The 23441-nt window shown below is 36.2% G+C and overlaps 1 protein-coding gene across 1 annotated transcript in view; it reads right to left on the bottom strand.

Annotated features, from left to right (window-relative positions):
- The window catches only part of Med13 (mediator complex subunit 13), a 98431-nt gene that overhangs the window by 28887 nt on the left and 46103 nt on the right, over positions 1–23441 (bottom strand). The window contains exons 9-16 of the mRNA XM_008842655.3: positions 21992–22672; positions 9622–9835; positions 8215–8296; positions 5534–5655; positions 3413–3503; positions 3073–3287; positions 2521–2717; positions 633–1549 (exon numbers count right to left, since the gene is read on the bottom strand). Of these exons, the coding sequence (XP_008840877.1) occupies positions 633–1549; positions 2521–2717; positions 3073–3287; positions 3413–3503; positions 5534–5655; positions 8215–8296; positions 9622–9835; positions 21992–22672 (2519 nt within the window). The remainder of the gene's footprint in view (positions 1–632; positions 1550–2520; positions 2718–3072; positions 3288–3412; positions 3504–5533; positions 5656–8214; positions 8297–9621; positions 9836–21991; positions 22673–23441) is intronic.

Below are 23441 nucleotides of genomic sequence, written 5' to 3' on the forward strand. Positions count from 1 at the left end.
GCCTTGCCTAATTAGTGAGCTCTGGGCAGGTGAAATCTCAGTCTCCAAGAAAGAAAACACAAGGTGTGTGGCTTCCACACAAACATGAACAAATGTGCACATACCCACCCACATGCATATCCATGCATCCGAACACATGAATGGGGCGCACATATACACATGCGCACACACACTAACCAGAAAATGCTATAACTGTTCAACAGCAAACATAGAATAGTGCTGAACACAAACAAGGTGCTCAAAAAATATTTTTTTGAAATAGGTGAGGCACAGCCCACGGAAGAGTGCATGCATAAGGTCCTGAATTTGATCCCCACCACCACAAAAAAAAGACAGATGAATGAAGCAATCATCAATTTCCCACTAATTAACATGTGGCATGCCTTCTGTATTTCAACCCTAGTACATGATTACAGATGTACAGTAACTTTTATTGCTGAAACTCAAGTAAACTTTAAGCTAAGAACTCTCTCTTTACAACACTATCCTTAAGAGGGTTAAGTCTAAGTTTCAGTGTCCCTATTAGGTCTGTGGAATGTTGCTGTTTATACTTTTGCCCAAGAAAGAAAAGCGACAATCATGTACTTAATGAAAAATAAGCAAACAAACAACTATTTCATCAGCAAACTTACCATTTCGTTTGGACCAGGGGTGTAAGCATGAACTTCTGACAAGTGCTTCATCAACCTTTCCTCCTGACATATTATCCATGAACTGACGCCCATGTTCTAATGCGAGATAGCAGTCATTGCAACAGTCCCGTTCTTCAACACGTACCCAATTGCTAATTATACCAATTTTGGGAAAAGGATCTTGGTCTGCTGCTCCAAAGGGTGAAAATAAATTAGTGCACTGATCTTGTAGCAATAATATCAACTCGTCAGGCAACTTTTCAGATTCCTTTAGACCTCCATTAGCATGTTCTGCAGAGGTAGCCCTGAGAGCTTCAAAACGTTTTTCTGCCTCTTTGCCACAGTCTGTGTTGCGTCCTATGATATCTAGTTCATCTTCAAGAAATAATCCTGAATTATTTCCAAATTTTCGGTTCATGACAGCGCTGAAACCGCAGGTACACCTATACTGTGCTTCCAGTGTTGGATCTGGAATGTAAACTCCAACATCGGCACCCTTGATATTCATGTTGCAGACACAAATACAACAACTATCAAAATTACAGTCTTTAAACAAATTCATAACTGATTCTGAAAGGATGAGGTTTACATAAAGACTGTGTGCTTCTGGGATGGAAGGGACAGTTGCGGGCTCAACAGAATTAAGGGGTCTGCAAGTAGATGGGGTGGAAGCTGGTGAATACAAATCTGAATTTTCATATTTGACTGAACCTTGAGCACTAGCAGGTCCACCAGCTCCACGAGGAGTCCTTGGAGTCCTTGGAGTCCTTGGAGTCGGAAACCTGGGTGTAGATGGAGAAGGAAGAATTCCTGCTCCACTGTTACTAGGGGGTGCGCTGCTCGAAGGCATTCCAAAAGAAGTATGGGTTTGAGGTGTGTAAGCAGGGCCATATTCTTGATCCATAGCACTTCCGTCACTGTTGTAACCAGGAGAAAAAAGAAAACTAAATTCATAAAGGAACACATTAGGAATATGCAACACAAATGAAAATATTTCAAATGCTTTTCAGTAACACTGAAAAGTCCACTAAGATAATTAGTGCATGATTAGAGGCACTAAGATGTATTTTTGCTTTATTTACTATGCCCACTACGTGGATTCTTATGTGCTAATCAATCAACTAGATTCAAAATAATAAAGTATGTGTACATTTTCCACACCTTGACAACCATATTTGCTATCTATAAACCCCTTATGCTACAAATATTCATATTTCATTGACTTAATTGTACTCATTAAAAACTTATGACTTTAGAAGTGTTAAGATGTATAACCAATTGCACAAAAGTTCAGATGCTAAAATGTGAGAAGTATATGAAAAGTGGCAATGCAGGAATGTTATGACTCAGAACTTTAAACTAAAGGAAAAGGTCATTTTAAAGGCAAATGATCAAAGAAAAATGGTCTTTATGTTTTCAAATAGTTGATCCATATAAATTACCATTATAATCAACATGAAAACAATTTTTAGAATTTTCAAAGCCAGTGTGTTATTTTTTTTTCCAAGATACCAGGTACTTCTATGAAAAACAAGCCTGGGGCAAGAAAGATGGCTCAGTGGGTAAGAGCACTTGCTGTGCAAGCATCAAGACATGAGTTCAAATTCCCAGAACACACACAAAAAAGCTAGGCATGGCTGTAATTCCAAAATCGGGGAACAAAGACAGATGGATCCCAAGAGTTTCCTGGTCAGTCAGTCTAGCCAAAACAGCAAGCTTCAGTTTTAAGAGACCCTGCCTCAAAGGAACAAAGCATACAGCAACAGAGGAAGGAACCAAATGTTTTCCTTTGACCTCCAAATATGGGCTCCTAGGCATGCACACCCACATACACAATAAAAACCTACATCAACATCCAAGTACTGTAACAGCAACATAAATCATATACCCCTCCTTGATGAACGGCATTGAAGGCCCTGAAGGAAGCAATTCCAATTTTCCAACAGTCCAACTCTGACGATAAATACATTCTTCTGGCAATTTGATAGGAGGCAGACAATGGCTTGGTAGAGTTTTTAAAGGTGCAAACATGGAACATCCTACTAGAACTTGACAATTTTCAGGCTTATAGACATAAGAAAAATCCTACAATATAAAGAATGAGGACTTTCAGTGCCTTATCTTCCAGGGGGAGAAAAAAAAAAAAAAAAGCCAAACAAAATTAAACAACTGTCCTCTTTTTCCCTTCTTTAAACAGAAGAAAATGTATTTTCTGTTCTAGAATTCATTCTGTCACCACACTTCAATCCTCATACTTAAAATGTCTTCTACTCTGTTCTTAAGTTCATTCTGTATAGTATCAGCACAATTTAGTCCTCGTATTTGTTAGTCATAAAACTAAAATCAACTACAGAAAGATTTTTTTTTTTTTAACAGAGCAACAAACTAATTCAGTAAGAAACAAAGGAAGTAAATTATTTTTTTCAGGAAAAATACTTACTTTAATTTCAGAAGGTTTGGGACTACAGAATCCCTCATCAATCTCAATTTTGAACTGTGCTCCTATACTAGAACTATTTCCTTCTAATATAGTTCCTCCAGGTGTTGTATCCATACTACCATATTCTTTATTATTCATATTCATTGGAGAAAATCCCATAATATGTTGCTCCAATGATGGTGGAGTAGGATACATCTTGTGAAGATCTGCAGAGCCTATATTTAATGAAACACACATTTTAACAAAGACTTAAAAAAGGTGAATCTGTGTTTAAAACAAAGGGAATTTTGTTGAGATTAAGTTTTCAAATTGATCTAGAGCTCAGATTTGGGAGGCTTACTTATGCAAGATAATGGATCCAGACTTCCAGTCTTTGATTCTTTGCAGCTGGCTTTATCATCTGATCCAATCACTGATTTTTTAGACCCAGGCTATTGAAAAAAAGCACATGTTTATCTGAAAGCCAATGTGATCACAAAGTAATAATCAGTCAAATACCAGTCATCAAAAGTGGTATTTTGAATCTATAACAGAGCCAACTACATACTAGATATAGTTTAAAAATACAGTCATCAATGAACAGCTTTTTGGTAAGTTCTCGATTAATGGAGAAAAAGGTCTCCCAAAGAAAATATACCAAAAAAGCAAGAACAATAAATTTAAACCTATTAAAAGATAAGGATTTATAAATTAATATTGGAGTTGGAGTTGCTTTTAAGCAAAAGATACTCATAAAGTATTTGCCTTTTTTTTTTTTTTTTTTTGGTCTTTTTGAGACAGGGTCTCCCTGTAGTCCCAGCTGTCCTGGAACTCACTATGTAGACCAGGCTGGCCTTGAACTCACAGAGATCCACCTGCCTCTGCCTCCCAAGTGCTGGGATTAAAGGCGTGCGCCACCACGCCCGGCTTGCATTTGCCCCTTTATATAGAAGGCATAAAGTTTCCTATATATTCAATCATCTATCTTAATTCTTATTTATACTTTCATCTTGTTTTTAATAAACTTACCCCTCCATGTAAAAATACTATTACAGGTAAAACTAAGCACAAGCTTCTGAGAGAGATCATAACAAAGTACCAAATTTCCTTAACTGAAAATAAGTTTTAGCATCTGAACAAACCAAGTTTTAACATCTCCAATCTATCATCAATGTTTTTTGTTGTTCTTTGAGATAGGGTCTCACGTAACTCAAGCTGGCTTCAAATTCATTATGTAGAAAAGGATGAGTTTGAATTCCTGCTCCTACCTCCCAAGTGCTAGGACTACAGATACGTACCACCACCTCCAGTTCTCATCAATGTTTTTAGAACTAACATTTATTCCGTGTCTTAAGTTAGACACTTTGTAACTGTGATACATATATGCACAATTTTTTAACCTCATAAGACTCCATAGCTGTTGTCTGAGTAATAGAGAAAAATATCTACCTATATGTACCAAAATCTTCAAGGATATATTCACTTAGTGAACAGTGCCCTAGTGTACACTACCTTGGGAGGTATATAAGAAAACTTTATGTATAGCTACGTCTCCATTATCTATATCTATAATATACTTGCGCACACACACACACACACACACACACACACACAAACAAGTATTCATAGATACATATTCTGACAGGACTAATAATATATAAGACAACAAAAACCAAATGTGCCAGCTAGTTTCCAAGCTACTTTTAAACAAATGAAAAAAAGGTATGCCCTTTTCATAATGCAGCACCCAATTCATTGATTTGCCAGGGAACTGACATTCTAGGAAATCTTATTTTAAGCTTTTATCTTCACCTTTTTCTGAAAATAGGTGTGAAAGATTAAATATTACTTTTTTCTTCCTCTTTTACTGTTATAAGTATCTGTCTTATAGTAATAAAGGTAATGTCAGACAAATTAAGAAATGGCATTCCTTAATAAACTGCTAAGGTCTAAAACTCTCCTTTGTTTTTTGGTTTTATCTAGATGGGTCTCCGTATAACCCCTGCTGGCCTGGAGCTCACTAGGTAGACCAAGTTAGACTTGACCTCACAGAGACCTGCCTGACTGCCTCTGCCTGAGTACTGGGATCACAGGTGTGCGCCACCACAACCAGGATGTTAGTTACTTATATATTCTCTGATTCAATTCCAGAGTCGTTCCTCAAACTAGAAGATCAAGAACAGAAAAATTATTCTTCTAAGGACTGAAAAAAAGATGACACAGAAGAGCTCAAATGAAACTTGATTATGTATCTTTCAAACCTCCAAAGGGGAAAAGCCTACATTAAGGTTCATAGGAGACTATGTTAGTTAAGATGATTCAAATATGAGAGTAAAATAAACCAATTAATATTTTATTACAAAATATTTCCAACTGTTCAAAGTTAAAGCATAGCATTCAAATCACAAATCACTTCCAAAAACTGAACTTATATAAAATCAAGGAAGACTAGTTTAATGATAATCTTGAGCAGAATACTCACTGTTAGTTCATCTTCATCAGAATTGAAGAGGTTATCAAGGTCAGTATAAGAGACAGCCAGGTCTGAATCATAAATCAAACTGGTTGATGGAGGACGGGCATGATTAGTAGGGCGTGGTGCATCTACACATGATAATTAGAAAAATTAAATTGAAAACTCAACTACTACCCACGTTTTACTCTATTAATCTAAACTAGATATAAAACCTAAAGTTAAGGCTAGAGAGATGGCTCAGTGATTAAGAGCACTGGCTGCTCTTGCAGAGGACCCAAGTTCAATTCCCACCATCCCTATGGTGGCTAACAAACATAACTCCTGTTCCAGTTGATCTGACGCCCTCTTCTGACCTCCTTGAACACTGCATAACATGGGTACACTTACATACATGTAGGCAATACACTCGTACACATAAAATAAAAATAAAATAGAAAAAATAATTCAAAAATAAAACCTAAAGTTTAGCAAGATAGTTCTGCAACATGAAATTGTTGGTAGTTTCTTATTAAAATCTAAACATTTTTTCTTAGAAATACTATTATAACTAAGCAACACTTTCCCCAGGAAGTTCTAAAAGCTATGTAATCTATAACATAGTTAAGTTCTATATATAACTAATAAAATACAAGTTATCAAACCAGAATTAAATTCATACTTTTTCTTTTTGCATGTGTATTCACAGGTGTGTGTGTGCCCATGTGTGGAGGCCACAGGTTGACGTCAGGTATCTTCCACAGCTGCTCACTATATATTCAGGTTGGGTCTCTCCCTTGAACCTAAGACTCACTGATCCGGTTAGTCTAGCTAGCTAGCTTGCTCTGGGAATTCCCTATCTCCTCTTCTCTCATGCTCAGATTTCAAGTGGGCTGTGACACCCAAAATAACATTTACATGGATTCTGGGGATCTAAATTCCAGTCTTGGGGCTAGAGAGATGGCTCAGCGATTAAGAACACTGGTTGTTCTTGCAGAAGATCTGGGTTCAAATCCCAGCACCCACAAGGCAGCTAACAACTGTCTATAACTTCAGTTCCAGGGGATCCAACAGCCTCTTCTGTCCTCCGCAGGCATTGCACGACATGGGTACACTTACCTACACACAGGCAATACATGCATACACATAAAAATAAATAAAATATTTTAAAAAAAAAAAATCCAGTCCTTAAGCTATTAGAACTGTGGCAGCCAGGCTTCTAGTCAGAATAGTTTCAAAATTCTACAAGGACTATTTCACTCTGAGTAAAAAAAGCAAAGTCTTTTTTTTCATATAAAATATATTTACATTGACAATATGCTCACATATTGTGTATTTATGCTTTTTATATATTAGGTAATGTTATTTATTACATGTTATAGTGATTTCATATATCACATCATTTAACATATATATTATTCAATGTACATATTCTGAAGACTGTAAAAGAAACACTGGAATTTAGATCCCCAGCATCCATGTAAACATTTTATAATACCCAAACCAAACCTTCCATGACCTGGCTCTTCCTCTCTAACTTCATCTGCTTCTACTCCAATCCCCACTCTCTCTCATTCACTGTTTCCAAGGACTTTCCTGATGTTCTTCCAAGAGGACAGACACAATCTTGACCCCTGTGTTTGCAACATTTTCTTCTCCATCTCCTTCTTTCAATTTTTTGTTTAAACCAGGCCTTATTTTTTTTCATTTTTAAACAAGTGAATTTTACTTTAAGTAACAGAGTTGTATGCAAGTATCTGAATAAAGATGAATTATTCAATTAATATCAGATTAATCATAAATTCTAGCTATCTGCTGTATAACAGTATTGGTACATAACAATGTAGCATTATTTATTATATTCAAATACAGCTAGTGTTCTTAACCACTGAGCCATCTCTCTAGTTCCCCACCCCAGCCTCTAATAATCTTAAGCACAAAAAACAATAATAGAAAAAGGACACACTCCATGGGGGTCGGTCCAGTACCCACATGGCAGCTCACTACCATCCTTTAGCTCCAGTTTCAGGGTATCCAACATCTTCTTGTTTCCATAAGCACTGCATTCCATGGCACACTTACATAATGCATGCAAAATATTCATACACATAAAGTAAAAATAAATAAAAATTTTTTTTAAAAATTGAATTGTCAGATCTGAGGGACCTTAGGCAATGATCTTATCTAATCTATGCATTTCAAAAAACCTGTTTCTATCTGGAAAAAGGATAAATGTTTCAACAATTTACACCTAATCTTAGCCAAAAGGCCAAGAAGTGATAAATCCCAATTTTTTAAAATTTTTATTTAATTTTATGTGTATGAATGTATTGCTTGAATATGTATAAATGCACCTGTGTCATGCAGTGCCCATGGAGGACAGAAGAGGACATCGGATCCTCTGTAACAGAAGTTACGGACAGTTATTGGCCACCAAGTGGGTGCTGGGATTTGAACTCAGGTCTTCTGCAGAAACAACCACTGCTCTTAACTGCTGTGCCATCTCTCCAGTCCTAAATCCTAATTTATAACAAAACTGCTAGCAACTGAACTTGCTTCTTCTAACACAAGATAAATAATAAATCTACCCATCCATCCTATGAAACATAAATTAGGCAAAAAGGAATATTAAGAACCCAACAGTAAGTATCATGGCAGTTTATAGTGACAGCTGAAAAGCAAGAATTTTGATTAAGAAATAAAAGTTTTACCTTGCTTAATACAGGGACTAAATAATGACATAGCATCTTCTTCATGTGATAACACTGTAACAGTAGATGTCCCATCTTCTACCTGCAAACAATATTACATATTAGGCTATAATATAGACTTTATCAAAAACAAAATCTACCAATTCCTGCATGGCTATGTGTCAAGCACTCTCCTAAACATTCTATGTATATTATCACTAATTTTAGTATGGGTTTTGAGACAAGGAATTATTTATGTTTTTGCGACAAAGCCTTATTACATATATCAGGCTGGTCTGAAATTTCTAAATTCTGTCTCAACCTCCAACTGCTAGGACTAGAAGGCAAGCACCACCTTGCCTAGTAAACCAGTAGGGTGGTGTGTTCACCTTATGGATAAATTAAATTTAAAACATAGGGATGCTAAAGGATCTGCCTTGGGAATTGTGGCTGACAGTGAGAGCTGGAACTTTTAACACACTGTAAAATTCCAGAGTCTGAGTTAACTTTCCATTATTGTTGCTTGTAAGATACTACTGGTTTCATATTCATAAAACGACAATATTCAGTACCTGGTACATAGGATAGCAAAGTAAGACTGTGAAATTAATTTTTTATACTATATATTACGAGGTAATTTTAATCATTTTTAGTTTTCAATTGTATTTCATATTTACAACAATTTTTTTTTAGAGACAAGGTCTGCCTGTAGCCCTAGCTGGCCTAGAACTCACTATGTAGACCAGGCTGGCCTTGAACTCACAAAGATCCTCCTGCCTCTGCCTCCCAAGTGCTGAGATTAAAAGCATGTACCACTATGCCCGGTGCCAAAATTCTTATCTAATAGTTTTTTAATTTAATAGATCCTCAAGTACTTGACTTCTAAAATTTTAATCAGATATATATTTCAATAACCCATATTTCATTAAGTTTTTCCTTTTTCTTTTTGGTCTTTTTGAGACAGGGTCCCCTGTAGCCCCAGCTGTCCTGGAACTATGTAGACCAGGCTGGCCTTGAACTCAAGAGATCTGCCTGCCTCTGCTCCTGAGTTCTGGGATTAAAGACCTGCACCACCACGCCCAGCCTAAGTTTTTACTTTTAAAGAGAAGGTAATTTTCCTAAATTACTGCATCAAAATTTTTTTTTTTTAATTTTTGAGACTGTATTTTTTAAAACAGTGTACCTAAATGTTATAATTTCAGGTCTGACCAAAGTTAATTATATTCTTTATGCAATCTGAAAATGCAACAACAAAAAAAAAATCTTTCATCATAGATATATCTACTGTTGCATACACATATATACTCAAATAAAAATGATTGTTTCTATTCTAAAACAATAAATGAGAGTGGGTACACTAATTGTACTACTATATACAATACTACAAAGTAATCTGATTCTCTGTATATCATGAGCTCTCCTACTCACCTTGTGTTTTTTCCCAGCTTCTCTCTCACTATTTTGTCTATCTTTTTTATCAGGAAAAAGAAATTCCTCATCTCCTTCAACAAATGCATATGGATCAATTTTAGGTTCTTGTTCTGCATCAGATGCTATTGCTGAAAGATACTGATTTTTAATTTGATATTGCTGCACTAATTCATCAGAAACTTTTAAAGGTTTCTTACACTGCACCATTAACCTGCACAAAACAAAATAAAATTAGAAAATTAATATTTTTTATCAAAAAAGCATTTTAAAATTCCAAACAACTTGCATCATGAAGTTTATAAAACCACTCAGAGTATTTCCCCTATAATTTCTAATTTGAAAACTAAAACTGAGGTACAGAAAGGTCATATGATTAGACTCAAATTTAGCAATTTAGAAATGGCACTAAAATCCAAGTTTTCTATCCATATAGTCTTTCCACCTAAACATTTTGTCTTTCAGTAACTTATTCTGTGCTTAAGTCTTCAAGCACATTAATTTGTCTAAAGCCACTCAATGGAAAGGAATCTTAATTCTAAATTATACAAGAAGAGTAACTCCTAAAGTATGGGCATAGTATGACAAGATACTTTTACACAATTTGTACAATCAAAGTAATTACCCTTTCTTACTGCCATGAATGTTTAAATGCTTCCTTTGCATTTCATGAAAGTAACTACTATTAATATAATAGAGAAGACATTACAAGGCAAAATAAATTATTAGTCTAAGAATCTCGGTTTTCTAATCACACTGAAAGATCCATTTTTATATTATCAGTCTTCTGGTTCAAAATCGTGAATGAAATAATGTCTACAACTTGTTTAATAAAATGACAAAGGAGCTCAAAAGAAAAGACGACAGTGAAATTCAAAAGACAAACTAGCAAAAACTAGCAAATGGAAGAAATCTAAGCCTTAGATTCTAAGGTTAAAGAGGGATACCACAGAAGCAAGACAGTATCAGAAAGCCCTTGAAACTTCGGGACTTGTTTCTCTCTGAACACCAGGATACTCATGCTTTCTATTCCCGAAGGCCAGAGTGTCAACATATATAAAATGACCAATTTCTGGCTTATATAAGGAACCTTAAAACCTTCAAATTCTTCTTCTCTCAGATTTACAAAGCTGAAGTTTTAAGCTAATAGAACAGTGACAGACAGGCTTCTTCTAGTCAGGATATTTTCAAAATTCTGCAAGGAGTATTTCACTCTAAGTAATAACCCAAACCAAACCTTCCATGACCTGGCTCTCCCTCTCTAAACTTCATCTGCTTTCCCCTAGTCCCCACTCTCTCTCATTCACAATGTTTCCAAGGGCTTCCCTGATGTCCTTCAAATAGGACAGACACAATCTTGACAGGTGTTTGCTACATTTCCCTCTCCATCTCCTTTACTTCTTTCAATTCTTTAAATGTCATCTTCTCTGAGACATTCTGCCTACTGTACTTAAAACTGTATGATGTCCACAGCTTAAGCATTATCCTCCTTGCCCTGCTCTGTAACCCACCCCACCTGTAGTAGTTCGAACATATCACTTGTTACCTCAATAACTCATTGTCATCTCCATTAGAGTAAAAGCCCTCCAAGATCTTACACCCCATCATCTCAAATACTGAAAGTGTCTAGCACATGATGAGTAGTCAGTATTTGGTAATAAATTAGATGAGAAAAACAGACAAGATTAAGATAATTTTACCACAATCCAAAAATAGAGTATCTTATACTATAAAAGAAAGTCATTCCTATACATTAGAAAGCACTGGGATGGGCATGATTACACAGGCCTATAATCCCAGCACTCAGGCCAGCTTGAATGATATAGTGCAGTAAGACACTGTGTCAGTACAAATCAGCAACACATACAAAAGGTGCTGATGCCACAGATTTTCTGTTAATATGTACAGACAAAAAATATGCAAAGTTTAAGACCAATTAAAGGTATTAGCCAGACTATAAATTCTATGAGAAGAACATCAATCTTAATTATTAATGCCTAGTAATGGTTCCACTTTGTCCCTCAAAGAGTGAAAATGGAGGCCCCATTGAAATAAAGCCTAGCATTTCTAAACATGTTATCAGATGTTCAAAAATATGTATTATTATTGTAAATGTGTGCCAGACATGCCCAAAACTAAAATTCCCAAGTCTAGAACATTACTTCACGGGAATACAGAGATAATATAATATCATTGGAGATATATTAATTAGGACAGTTCTGTTCTATAAACAGGAGAACATTTGTATTTAAAAAGTAACTGTGTACCTCATCTCATTAGATTTTTAGTAACTTAGCTAAAACTACTGGACACCCGAACATGAATATTTTCAACCAGTACTTTTAGCTTTGTCATGTACTTTCTTATTTAATAGTTAAGGTAATCTAAGGTAAGAAAAAGGGTAGTCTCTGAGTGATGGAATTTTATACAAGTAGTTTGCCACAGTCACATAGTAACAAAGATGTGAATTAAATTATTCATCTACAAATAACTACTCAAATGGAAAAAATAAAGAAATCCACCCTCCCCTAGACTGGCAGTGAGAGGTGAACAGATCTCTTTTTCATATTAAGTTGTCCTCTGGCAGAAGCATAAAAGTTGCCACATTGTTTACATTGGTCATTATTAAACTAGTGTGCAGTAACATTACTGAAAGGACTGATCCTACTGCACAGAGATCTATGAAGAATACAAAGGAATAAACCAAATGCATTGCCTAAAGACAACTTTTGTTACTTTATTGAAGCGATCTCACAGACATTGGCATATGCAACCATTTTAAAGGTAGTCAATAATATCAAATCACAATAAATTTTGAAATATAAATCATTTACATTATACATTCTTCTATATTATAATCTATTAAAATGGAAAAATTATAATTTTTGAAGTGCCAGATTTAAACAAATTACCATTTGTCTCTATTCAAATATATAGTACATAGATGCATTTGTGAATATTATAAATAATACCTCTCCTTTCCTATAAGGAACTTTCACATATAGCCAAATTTTTAACTACAAAGTTAATTTCAATTAGATAAAAAGCTAAATACAAACTGGAAGATTAGGTACAGTAATAAACAAAAAGCACTGAAAAGTCCAAACTAAGAAGATATAAATTACCTTCATAGTTTCCATTAATTGTATCCCCATCCTTTCATTAAGACAATAATACACTATCTTGAAATGTACGCACATAAAATTTAACATGGCTTAGGATAACATATACTTTTATGTTTTTATTCAACAAAAATTCTTCCAGACAAGGTTTGACAGTATGGGTTGACAATTATAGAAGGAGGAAAGTTATAGAAGGACATGTTAAGGAATAAAAGAACCAAATTATCTCAAAATCCTTTCCTTTTCTTTAAATGGTAATATTCCTAGTACCATCTCCACATTCAGAATCAACCCTTGAACTGAGTTGAACTAGCTGTCAAAAGTATAGCTTTATTGCATTAAAAAATTAGCAAACACAGAAGTTTTAAAAGGTTTGAAGTACAGTCAAATCAAAACAAGTTTATTTCATCACAGGCTACTTTCTATAAAACAAAGGCATTCAAAACTACCTTTTAGAGACAAATAATGCATTTTTAAACTATATATGTACAATTAGTATCTGGTGGAGCTAATATAACATAAAAGTTCCACTGATGAATGTTATTGAGAGATACTAATGAATTCTGACTATAGAACAAAATGTGAATAGCTATGCTCAAGTACAGTTTTCTTTGCTCAGAATTTAGAAACATATTATCTAAATCAAAATAGCAGATTGTTTAAGGCAACCACAAAGTCCACTAAAATGTGAAATCCTTGAAAAGAGAAACTAAAATAACTGTTTCTTGGCAGAAATTTTGCTCTCTTTTAAAATTTCTATGTCCCTAGGCCAGATGTGGTGGTGTATACCTAGAATACTAGCAAAGGCAAGAGGCCAGAGAGAGGCTCCCAGTCTCAAACAAACAAAACATATACAACTTGAAAGGACCTTAGCCTCTATTCTAAAGCAGATTCAACCATTAACAAAGAAATTGAAAATAGGAACAAAAAGATAAAGATATTTGCCAAAGATATGTGTACACATGCTTGAACTCTTCTTTCGTTGAAGTAAAATCTAAAAAAGTAAATTCTAAAAGTTTTATAAATTGCTATATATGAAGTATAAAAATACAGCTAGTACTTAGAAATAATTCACTCTGCACTAATTAGGTTGTTCACTATTAATATTGTAGAATAAAAACAGTAAACCCTCCTTCAATCATCTACTTTTCTTTTGTTTGCCTTTTCTGTTTCTTTTTGGAGACAGGATCACATGTAGCTCAGGCTGTCCTCTAAATTTCTGTGTAAAGGATGACCATAAATTTCTGATCTTTCTGTCTCCACCTCTCCAGTGCTTGGATTTTAAGTGCACACCACCATGCTCGATTTTGACGTGCAGGGCTTCATGCATGCTAGGCAAGCACACTTCTGATTGAGCTACATTCCCAACCCTCATTTATCCACTTACAATGAAGCACAGAACCACACTTCAACCACAGTCAGTGGGAAACATTTATTTATACAAAATGGAAAATGGCTGGGTGTGGTGGCGCACGCCTTTAATCCCAGCACTTGGGAGGCAGAGGCAGGAGGATCTCTGTGAGTTGTGAGTTCAAGGCCAGCCTAGTCTACATAGTGAGTTCCAGGGCAGCTGGGGCTACAGGGAGACCCTGTCTCAAAAAGACCAAAAAAAAAAAAGAAAATGGATTTCCTATTGAACATAAAGTTCTAATTTTCTCCTCCAACTCATAATTATCCATAAGGGCACAGATCTATAAAACTCAACTATTCCCTTGCTTCCATTGCTTGATGGAACTTCTTTAAGCAGGCATTTCAATCTGAAATGACATTTTTGTAATGTATATATATTATAATGCATATAGCTAAAGTCATGAGGTACAGAAAAACAAATACAGCGTGTCAGTCTCTCTCCTTCAGAAAAACAGGTATTGTCTATATTATTTAATTACTGCCCCCCAATCGCAATTAATGTGATCATAGGTATGAATATATCATATATATCTTATCTAAAAAGTTTTTGGGTTTTTGTTTTTGGTTTTTTTGAGACAGGTTCTCCCTGTAGCCCCAGCTGTCCTGGAACTCACTATGTAGACCAGGCTGGCCTTGAACTCACAGACATCGCCTGCCTCTGCCTCCCAAGTGCTGGGATTAAAGGTGTGCACCAGCATGCTGGCTTTATCTAAAGTTTATAATCTATTTAGAGGTCTTTCTACATCAGCCTATACAGATTTCTCTTACCTTTACTTAGATAAGTCACCATTTAGTCAGACCTTAAATATTTAGTAAGACCTTATGTTGTGAGGTGTATCAAAAGTTATTTTAAGTTACTTCTATTTTGAAAAGCTACTTTATCCATAACATATTTCAGTCCATCCTTGCTGTTCTAATTCCCTAGTGAAGGCATTATATAATTTGTGGTCTGAGCTGTTTAAACACATGTCCAAACTGATCTACCTGCTAAAATAAATAAAACAAATAACTACAAAAAACAAAGATAAACAAAATAACCCTTGCAGGGTGGCAAAATGGCCAACAGGTTAAGACATTTGTTGAGCAAGACTGCCAACTTAAATTTGATCTCCAGGATCCATATAAAAGTGAAAGAGAACGGGCTCCATGAAGTTATCCTCTGATCTTCACATATGCACCATGATCTTCACATATATAACATGCACATACATGAGAAATAGTTTTTAAACTTGCCATGATACCCCTATAATTTTAAGGATAATATATAAACATCTGTTCCTTATTCTATAGCTTTGTTGTATTATATTCAGGCTTCTATCCAAAATTTACTTATTTTTCAATAGGCTACAATTCATTCAGTGCCAAGACCGAATTTGTTTTATGACCCAATACTGCCTAACAGCATCTTGCATACAAGAATTTTATTATAATCAAAGTGATTGGAGGAAATATCTGGGAATGGGTATGTAATTCAGTGGTAAAGCATTTGCATAAAAAGTTTAAGGCTCTACATTCAATCCCCAGTATCACAAAAAAGACACAAAGAACATGTATCTTCCAAGAGCATAAATCTGAAACAGAATCTCATATATTCCAGGTTACTCAAAATTTCTGTGTAGCCAAGGATGACCTTGGACTCCTGGGTTTCCTGCTTCTAACACAAGAGTGCTACAATTACAGGCCTGTACCTCCACATCCAGTTTATGTGGTACTGGAGATTGAACCCAGGGCCTCATGCATTCTTGGCAAGTATTCTACCAATTAAGCAACATACCCAGCCCAAGAAAAGTATTCAGAGAATATGCAATAATTATACATTCAAATACACTTTCACAACTAAAAGTATATAAAAAGTAGAAATTTACAACATGTAAATATGAATTCACAAATCTACTAGTATAAAAAATTAAGTTTTCTATGACTAAAAAGGCATTTGAGCCAATTACTTTTCTTACCCATAGAGTGGAACCAGAGATTGAACTTAGCGCTGATACATGCTAGGCAAGTACTCTTATCATTGAGCTATATTCTTAACACCATACGAAATCTTTAAAACTGTAAGTGGTCCTAAAAAGAATTTTCTTTGCTGGGCATAATGGCGCACGCCTTTGATTCCAGCACTAGGGAGGCAGAGGCAGGCAGCTCTGTGAGTTCAAGGCCAGCCTGGTCTACATAGTGAGTTCCAGGCCGGCTGGGGTTAAAGAGAGCCCCTTTCTCAAAAAAAAAAAAAAAGGGGGGGGGGAGGGAGGGAGGGAGGGAGGGAGAGAGGAAGGAAGGAAGGAAGGAAGGAAGGAAGGAAGGAAGGGAGGGGAGGGAGAGGAAGAGGAGGAATTTTCTTTTTTTATGTGTATGTGGTTTATGGGCACATGTGAGGGGGGTGCACATGTGAAGAACAGGGAAGGGATGTCAGGTGTCCTGCTCTATTACTCTCTTGTTTCCTGAGACAGGGTCTCTCATTGAACCTAGAGCTAAGCTGGCAGCTAGGAAGCTCCAGTAACCCTCCAGTCTCAACTTCCAACAATGATAGGGTTACAGGTCCACATGTAGTCACATCTGAATTTTTATATTAATGCTCTGGGTTTGAACTCAAGTCCTCACATTTGTGCAGTAAATGCTCTTATTCATTTTCCCAATTCCCTGTAATTCCTATATAGGAATCCCTCTATTCCTATAAATGCCATCAAAAGAACCTAATAGGCCAGGCAATGTGGTGTATATCTTTAATCCCAGGTCTCGGGAGGCGGAGGCAGGCGGACCTCTTTGAGTTCAAGGCCAGCCTGATCTACATAGTGAGTTCCAGGCCAGCTGGGGCTACAGGGAGACCCTGACTCAAGAAGAAAAAAAAGAAAAAAAGAAAGAACATAATAGAGATTCATAGAACTTATTTCAATAAGGGACATTATTTGACTCTAAGTGGCCATTTCTATAATGAGATATTAAATATTCTTTTGATCCTTGTATTACCAAGTTCTTCAAACAAGGTTCTGTTTCACCACAGAGAAAAGAAAACTTCTGTTTCAGTGTAACACTTATGACCTGGGCAAATATTTCACCACGATTTAGGGTACTAAAATAATACAGTTCAAAACAAGTTAATTATCAAACACTAGGCCTATCTAATAACAGTTTTAGATATTAAATTTTTGTTAAAAGTGACACATATTAAAGTAACAAAACACTTTCGTCAAGCTGGATCAATTTTTTGTTGTGGGACACTGTCGTATATATTGAAAAGCTACTTAGCAGCATCTCTGGTCTCTACTTACCAGGTATCAGTAACACATTTTCAGTTGTGTCAACTGCCAAATGTCAACTAAGGATGGAATTGAGAAAATGGAAAAGTGCCCATTCCCACCTCCACTGAGAATGACTGCTATAAAGCAGCAATCCCAGGAAAAGGAGAGGGCCATCCAGATCACAAGTATTAATCTTTTGCTCTTACTTCTGTCCTACCAAGTGCAGAACTACTACATTCCATAAATGTTTCTTAGTTCATACAGATAACAAATCTGTTAGGTGACCTTAGGTGGTATTTACTCCATATATAATATACTATTATGCTACAAAAATAGGCCTTATACCTAAAGGTGGATTCTGATAGAATATAAATTTTAGTGTCAAGAATAACCACTTCCCAAATTTTATTAAATTTTTTATTTTATAGACTTGGAATGTAATAGTTCTGCACTTGGTAGGACAGAAGAGCAAACAATTAATGTAATTTTTAAAAAAAAATAAAACAACAATAAACTTTTTTTTTTTTTTTGGTCTTTTTGAGACAGGGTCTCCCTGTAGCTACATTGGGCCTAGATTCGCTATGGAGACCAGGCTGGCCTCAAACTCAGAGATCTGCCATCCTCTGCCCCTCGAGTGCTGGCATTAAAGGTTCCTCCACCACACCCAGTCACAACAAACTTTTTATTCAAACATTTTTCCCCCCTTTTCTGTGACTGAGAAAAAAAGTGTCCAGGAATAGGCAGAAGTAGAACTATGCTACTTCCCTGTAACATACATAATTGTGGCCCAGCACTACTCTGTGTGGTATTTTTCTACATTATGCCTCTCGTTTGTGTTCAGTAAGAAAAATGTCAAGTAATTTTAGAACAGATTTTGAGGTTAAATGGTATAAGGTTAAGTAGCCAATACATTTATTTAAAACTGTGGCTAGAATTCTTAGATCTTATGAATGTAATGTGCCCATGAAAACTCACTCCTGAGGTTTTAAAATGCAAAAATATTCATACCACCCCATTTTTACGTAAAATAAGAATATAACCTAAAAAGAAAACAAGTTTTAAAACAGTCAATTATTCTGGGGTCCTACCGTTGTTTCATTCATGCAAACATCTGTTAAATTCCTACTATGTGCCTATTATTATTCTAGGTTTGTGTATTTGTGTGTCTCTGTGTGTTCTTGAGCTAGAGAAATACAGCTGTAAACAAGGAAGTCCTTGCCCTCATACAGCTTACATTCTAACAGAGAAAGGACCCCAGTGGCAAACACATCATTTCAGATCATAAGATAATCTAGGAACAAATAAAATCAGTACATAGACAGGCAGTGATTTGGAGGAACAAAGACAGACCATAACTTAGAATAATTAGGAACCTCCCTTGTAACTTGCAAGTACCACTAAATGAGATAGAAAGCTCATGAGGCATGTAGGAGCTTGCCTTTTTGAAGAACAGCAAGATGGACCATGTGGCTAAAATTAGAAAGCAAATAGAAAGCAAGTAGAAGATAGGGGTGAGCATTTCCTTGGCTATCCAGGGATGTAATTTGAGATTCCATCCCACCCCAGTCAGAATGGCAACCATCAAGAAAGATGAACACTTACCGTTGGGAGGAACACTAACTTGTACAGCCACTATGGAAATCCATAGAGAAGCTCCTCAAAAAAGTAAAATTAGAGCTACCACATAACCCAACTATACAACTCCTGGGCATATACACCTGAAGGACTGACTATTAACTTATCAGAGATACTTGCACATCTATGTTTATAGCAGCACCATTCCTACACAACAGTTAGGAAATGGGACTAGCCTAGATATCCATCAACAGATGAATGAACAAAGAAAATGTGGAACATATATACAATGGAATTTTATGCAGTCATGAAGAAAAATAAAATCATGACACATACAGGAAAATGGGTGGAACTGGAAATCACCGTGTTAAGCAAATTCATAAAGACAAATAATGCCTATTTTCTCTTACATGTGAACTCTAGATTTAATGTGTGTATATATATGTGCATATGCATACATGTGTGTAGGTCATGAGTCTGGAAAGGAGATCATGAGAAGGAAGAGACCCTAAGGAGGAGGATAAAAAGAGAGTTAATGGAATTGGGGAGAAGAACAAGCAACAACAAAGACTATGACATAGCTAAGGGAGACAACCCACTATCGTTCTAAAATGATGGCCAAATTTGTTTTCTCCCCCTATCTAGAAGCCTTTGAGAGGGAACTGACACTGATTCTAGCCACTCTAACAGTTATCAAAGTGCCTGAAAACAAATCCTGAGTCCATCACTCTCGAGTTCAGCCTTGGCAGACAAAAGAAAAACGAGAAGAAACCCAATAGAGGGATGTTTTTGGAAACTCTCGTCAAGAAATTCCAATGGACTGATATGAACATTTGAAATTTGCCCTGTTCTGATCTTTTTCTGGTTCCCTGTCTAGAACTTGTAATGCTAACTACTCTTGCCTTTACTTCTCCCTTCACATTTCCTAGGACTTGCTTTTCTCCCTACAGTTAAGAGTTATACATTTTGGGAGTCTTTTAGATAGACCCACTGAAAGGGTACTCCAAAGTGCCTCACCCTGCATCCTGGTTCAGCATGGAAGAAGCCAGAGCGGACTGCGTCCCAATTCCCCATAAGCAATTTGGGTAACCTCTTCAGAGGATGATGTGATAAGAATAGGAGGTATGAACTGGCTAGACCCCAAAGAAAAGTAGCCAGTTTCTTAGATAAAAATCAAAATGTCCTTGGGCCTCTTGGAAACATACTCTATTCCAAAGGCCAAAAATGTCAAAAGTATTTGGGAGCTCTTACCTAATCCCTAAAAGATTTTAGGGTTACCTCTTCAGAGGGGGAAATGTTAGCGTAGCAAAAAGCCGCATTAAAAAAGGAAGGAAAAGCCGGGCGTGATGACACGCCTTTAATTCCAGCACTCCCGGAGGCAGAGGCAGGCGGATCTCTGTCAGTTCAAGGCCAGGCTGGTCTACACAGTGAGTTCCAGGCCAGCTGGGGCTACAGGGAGACCCTGTCTCAAAAAGACCCCCCCCAAAAGAAGGGGGGTGAGGGAAATAAGGAAACGAAGTTGTCGGGAAAAAGTGATGGGGAGACATGGGAGGAGCTGGAGGGGAGGAAGTGGGCATGGATTTGATCAAACACCTATATACATGTATGAAATTCTCAATAATTTTTTTTAAAGTTAAAGGGCATAATGAAACCCATTACTCAATATGTTACTTAAAATTTTTTTGACTTTGTATGTAATATTAAAAGCCTTATATTGGTTAGGCTAGAAATGTATTCCAAATATATATATAGTAAAGGAAGACCTGAAAGCCACATTTTATCCGAAGTACACCTTACATAAAGTGAACGTAGACGGCAAACTAGATGGAGCAAGGTTATCTAGAACAGTTAAAAAGTACCCAGAATATGAAAAGAATAAATTTTTTAAAAAAGGCCAGGCACACGCCTTTAATCCCAGCACTCAGGAGGCAGAGGCAGGTGGATCTCTGTGAGTTCAAGGCGAGCCTGGTCTACAAAGTGAGTTCCAGGATAGCTGGGGCTACAGAGACCCTGTCTCAAAAAGAAGACCAAAAAAAGAAAAAAAAAGAAAGAAAAACCATAAAATCTGGATATGCAATTTACAGAAGAGGAATTCTAAACATTCAATGAATGGTTTAAATAATGTCTAACCTCACTAGAAATAAACATGCATAAAATAATGCCTTGCCATTCTGCATGCAGCTAAACTCTCATAATACCATGTATTGATGAAAATAAAGATCAACAGTATACTCACTCTACTGGTTCATGATGCTGTAAACTGTATACCAGTTATTTGAAGAGCAAACTGGCTCTAAAATCTTTCATTGAAAACAGATAAATCTCAGGGTTCAGTAATTCCCCTTTTAGATGCTTCCTAGAGAAACTCTTATACCAGGAAATGTGCACCCAAGGGGTGGGAAAAATTGCCAAGTGTGGTAGTGAGCACCTTGAATCCTAGCACTCAGGAAGCAGAAGCAGGTAGGTCTCTATAAGTTCAAGGACAGCCTGGTCTACAAAGAATTCCAGGCCAAATGGAGCTACAGGGAGACCCTGTCTCAAAAAACAAACAAAACAAAAACAAAAAAATTTACTGCTATATCCTTTGTTACTATAAAAAAACAGAAAATAAGAATATGTATCTGAAAGAGAGTAGGCAAATTATGGCATATCCACAAGGAAACATCAGAAAATAACGAATTAACTAAAGCTACATGTATAAAGACGGGTAAAAGTAAGCATCAATTCAGAACAGTAGAGGAAGAATGGACGAACAGACAGTTCTGATCACAGGCAAAATTCTTTGGTTGGGTGACAGACACTGAAGCGCTTATACATTATTTTCTCCATATTTGGGGAGGTGGGTAAATATTTATAATAAAGAGCTCCACTGAGAAAAACATGCTAAATAACTTATGCAAATTTAATATTCAGAGTATTTATTTTTATAATTCCTACCCTGTAGCAATCCTGGAGTCCTAGCAGTAAGAAGTTTACATCACCTTTTACTCTTAACTTATAGTAGTGACTATTAAAAAAAATACATACTCTGTAACTGATGTTACACTTTCCTGTCCAAAAGGTCCAACTGGATCATCCTTGAATTTATCATTTGGAAGTTGAGGTGGTAAAAATTCTACATCTTTTTTCTTTGGGACTTTGTAATACTTCCAGGCTACATTAGCTTCATCTTCTTCCAAGTTTACTGCTGTACCAACATATACTGTAGGTTCTACAGCATCCTGAAATTGAGGTGGGAAAGACTGGGACAAACTGTCTATCCTATCTTCCATTGCTTTAGTAGGAACCAAGGGATCCGGTGTTGGCATTTGATAAAAATGTTGACTCTGAGGAGTTGAAGGTGTTTTAGTCACTCCTTCATCAACCACATCACATGGATGGGGACTAAGTGGGGGTGGCTGAGGTGAACTTGCCATTTCAGAGCCATGCATCTGAGGAGTCTTTGCTACATCATTAGTTCGGATATTTGAAAATCTCACTTGACTGTCTGGAGCAGAAATGACAAGTCTTTGGCTGGCTGAATCTGTGTCCATGCCAAGATCATCGCTAACAGATACACGATGATGAAAAGGAGTCAAGGGGCGTTTCTGTGGCTTTTCACTCTTTTCTTGCTTCTCATTGGTCTTGTGCTTAGGAAGTATTTGCTGCTGCTGCCCTAAAGATGGTGCCTGTCCTTGTCCAGAATTTCTTGATTTGAGATTTCTGTGCCTAAAAAGTTAAAAGATGGGTTTAGTATTTATTTTAAAGTATGAAAAGGTAATACTCTGAGACACTTGAGATTTTCTAATATACAATTCTAAAAATAGGATGATTTGAATTTACATGAGAAAAAGATACTTTGTTAAGTTTTCTAAAATGTAAGAGCACACAGAACAATTCATAAAAGTCAATTTGGTCAGTCATGATTAACTTAATAATCTTAATATCTTAGTTATCTATGTAAATACAGAAGATCTAGTTATTTTAAGGTAAAAAGGTATAAGGAAGTTTGAAATTTATTCATTTGTAAATGTACCTGGTATTTCAGAATTAGTTAACTATTATGAATTAATGGCTTAGCCAAGCTTAGTGAATACCTTCAATACTGATTAGAAAGTATACTCAACTCCACTGCATTAAAATTAGTATAGAATTGACTGACACGCCTTTCTTCTCCCAAATGCTAAATGACTTAGCACTGCAAAAAGAGTCACTTGGTTAAAAAAGAAAAGAAATGCTTAAAACAACTTTTCTTTATACTTGAAGTAGTTCTAAACTGAAGGACTTGAACTACACCTAAAAACCTAATAATTTTGTTGGGTCTAATATCTCTTTCAAAATGAGACTTCTAAGCTCACTGATAGTGAGGCACTATATTTCACACTAAGAAATTGTTTCAAGGGCTGGAGAGATGGCTCAGAGTTTAACAGCACTGGCTACTCTTGCAGGAGAGAGGGCTGGGGTTCAATTTCCAGCACCCATATGGCAGCTAACAAAC

This window comes from Nannospalax galili, unplaced genomic scaffold (assembly GCF_000622305.1).
Source record: "Nannospalax galili isolate Female #2095 unplaced genomic scaffold, S.galili_v1.0 scaffold879, whole genome shotgun sequence".
NCBI lineage: Eukaryota > Metazoa > Chordata > Mammalia > Rodentia > Spalacidae > Nannospalax > Nannospalax galili.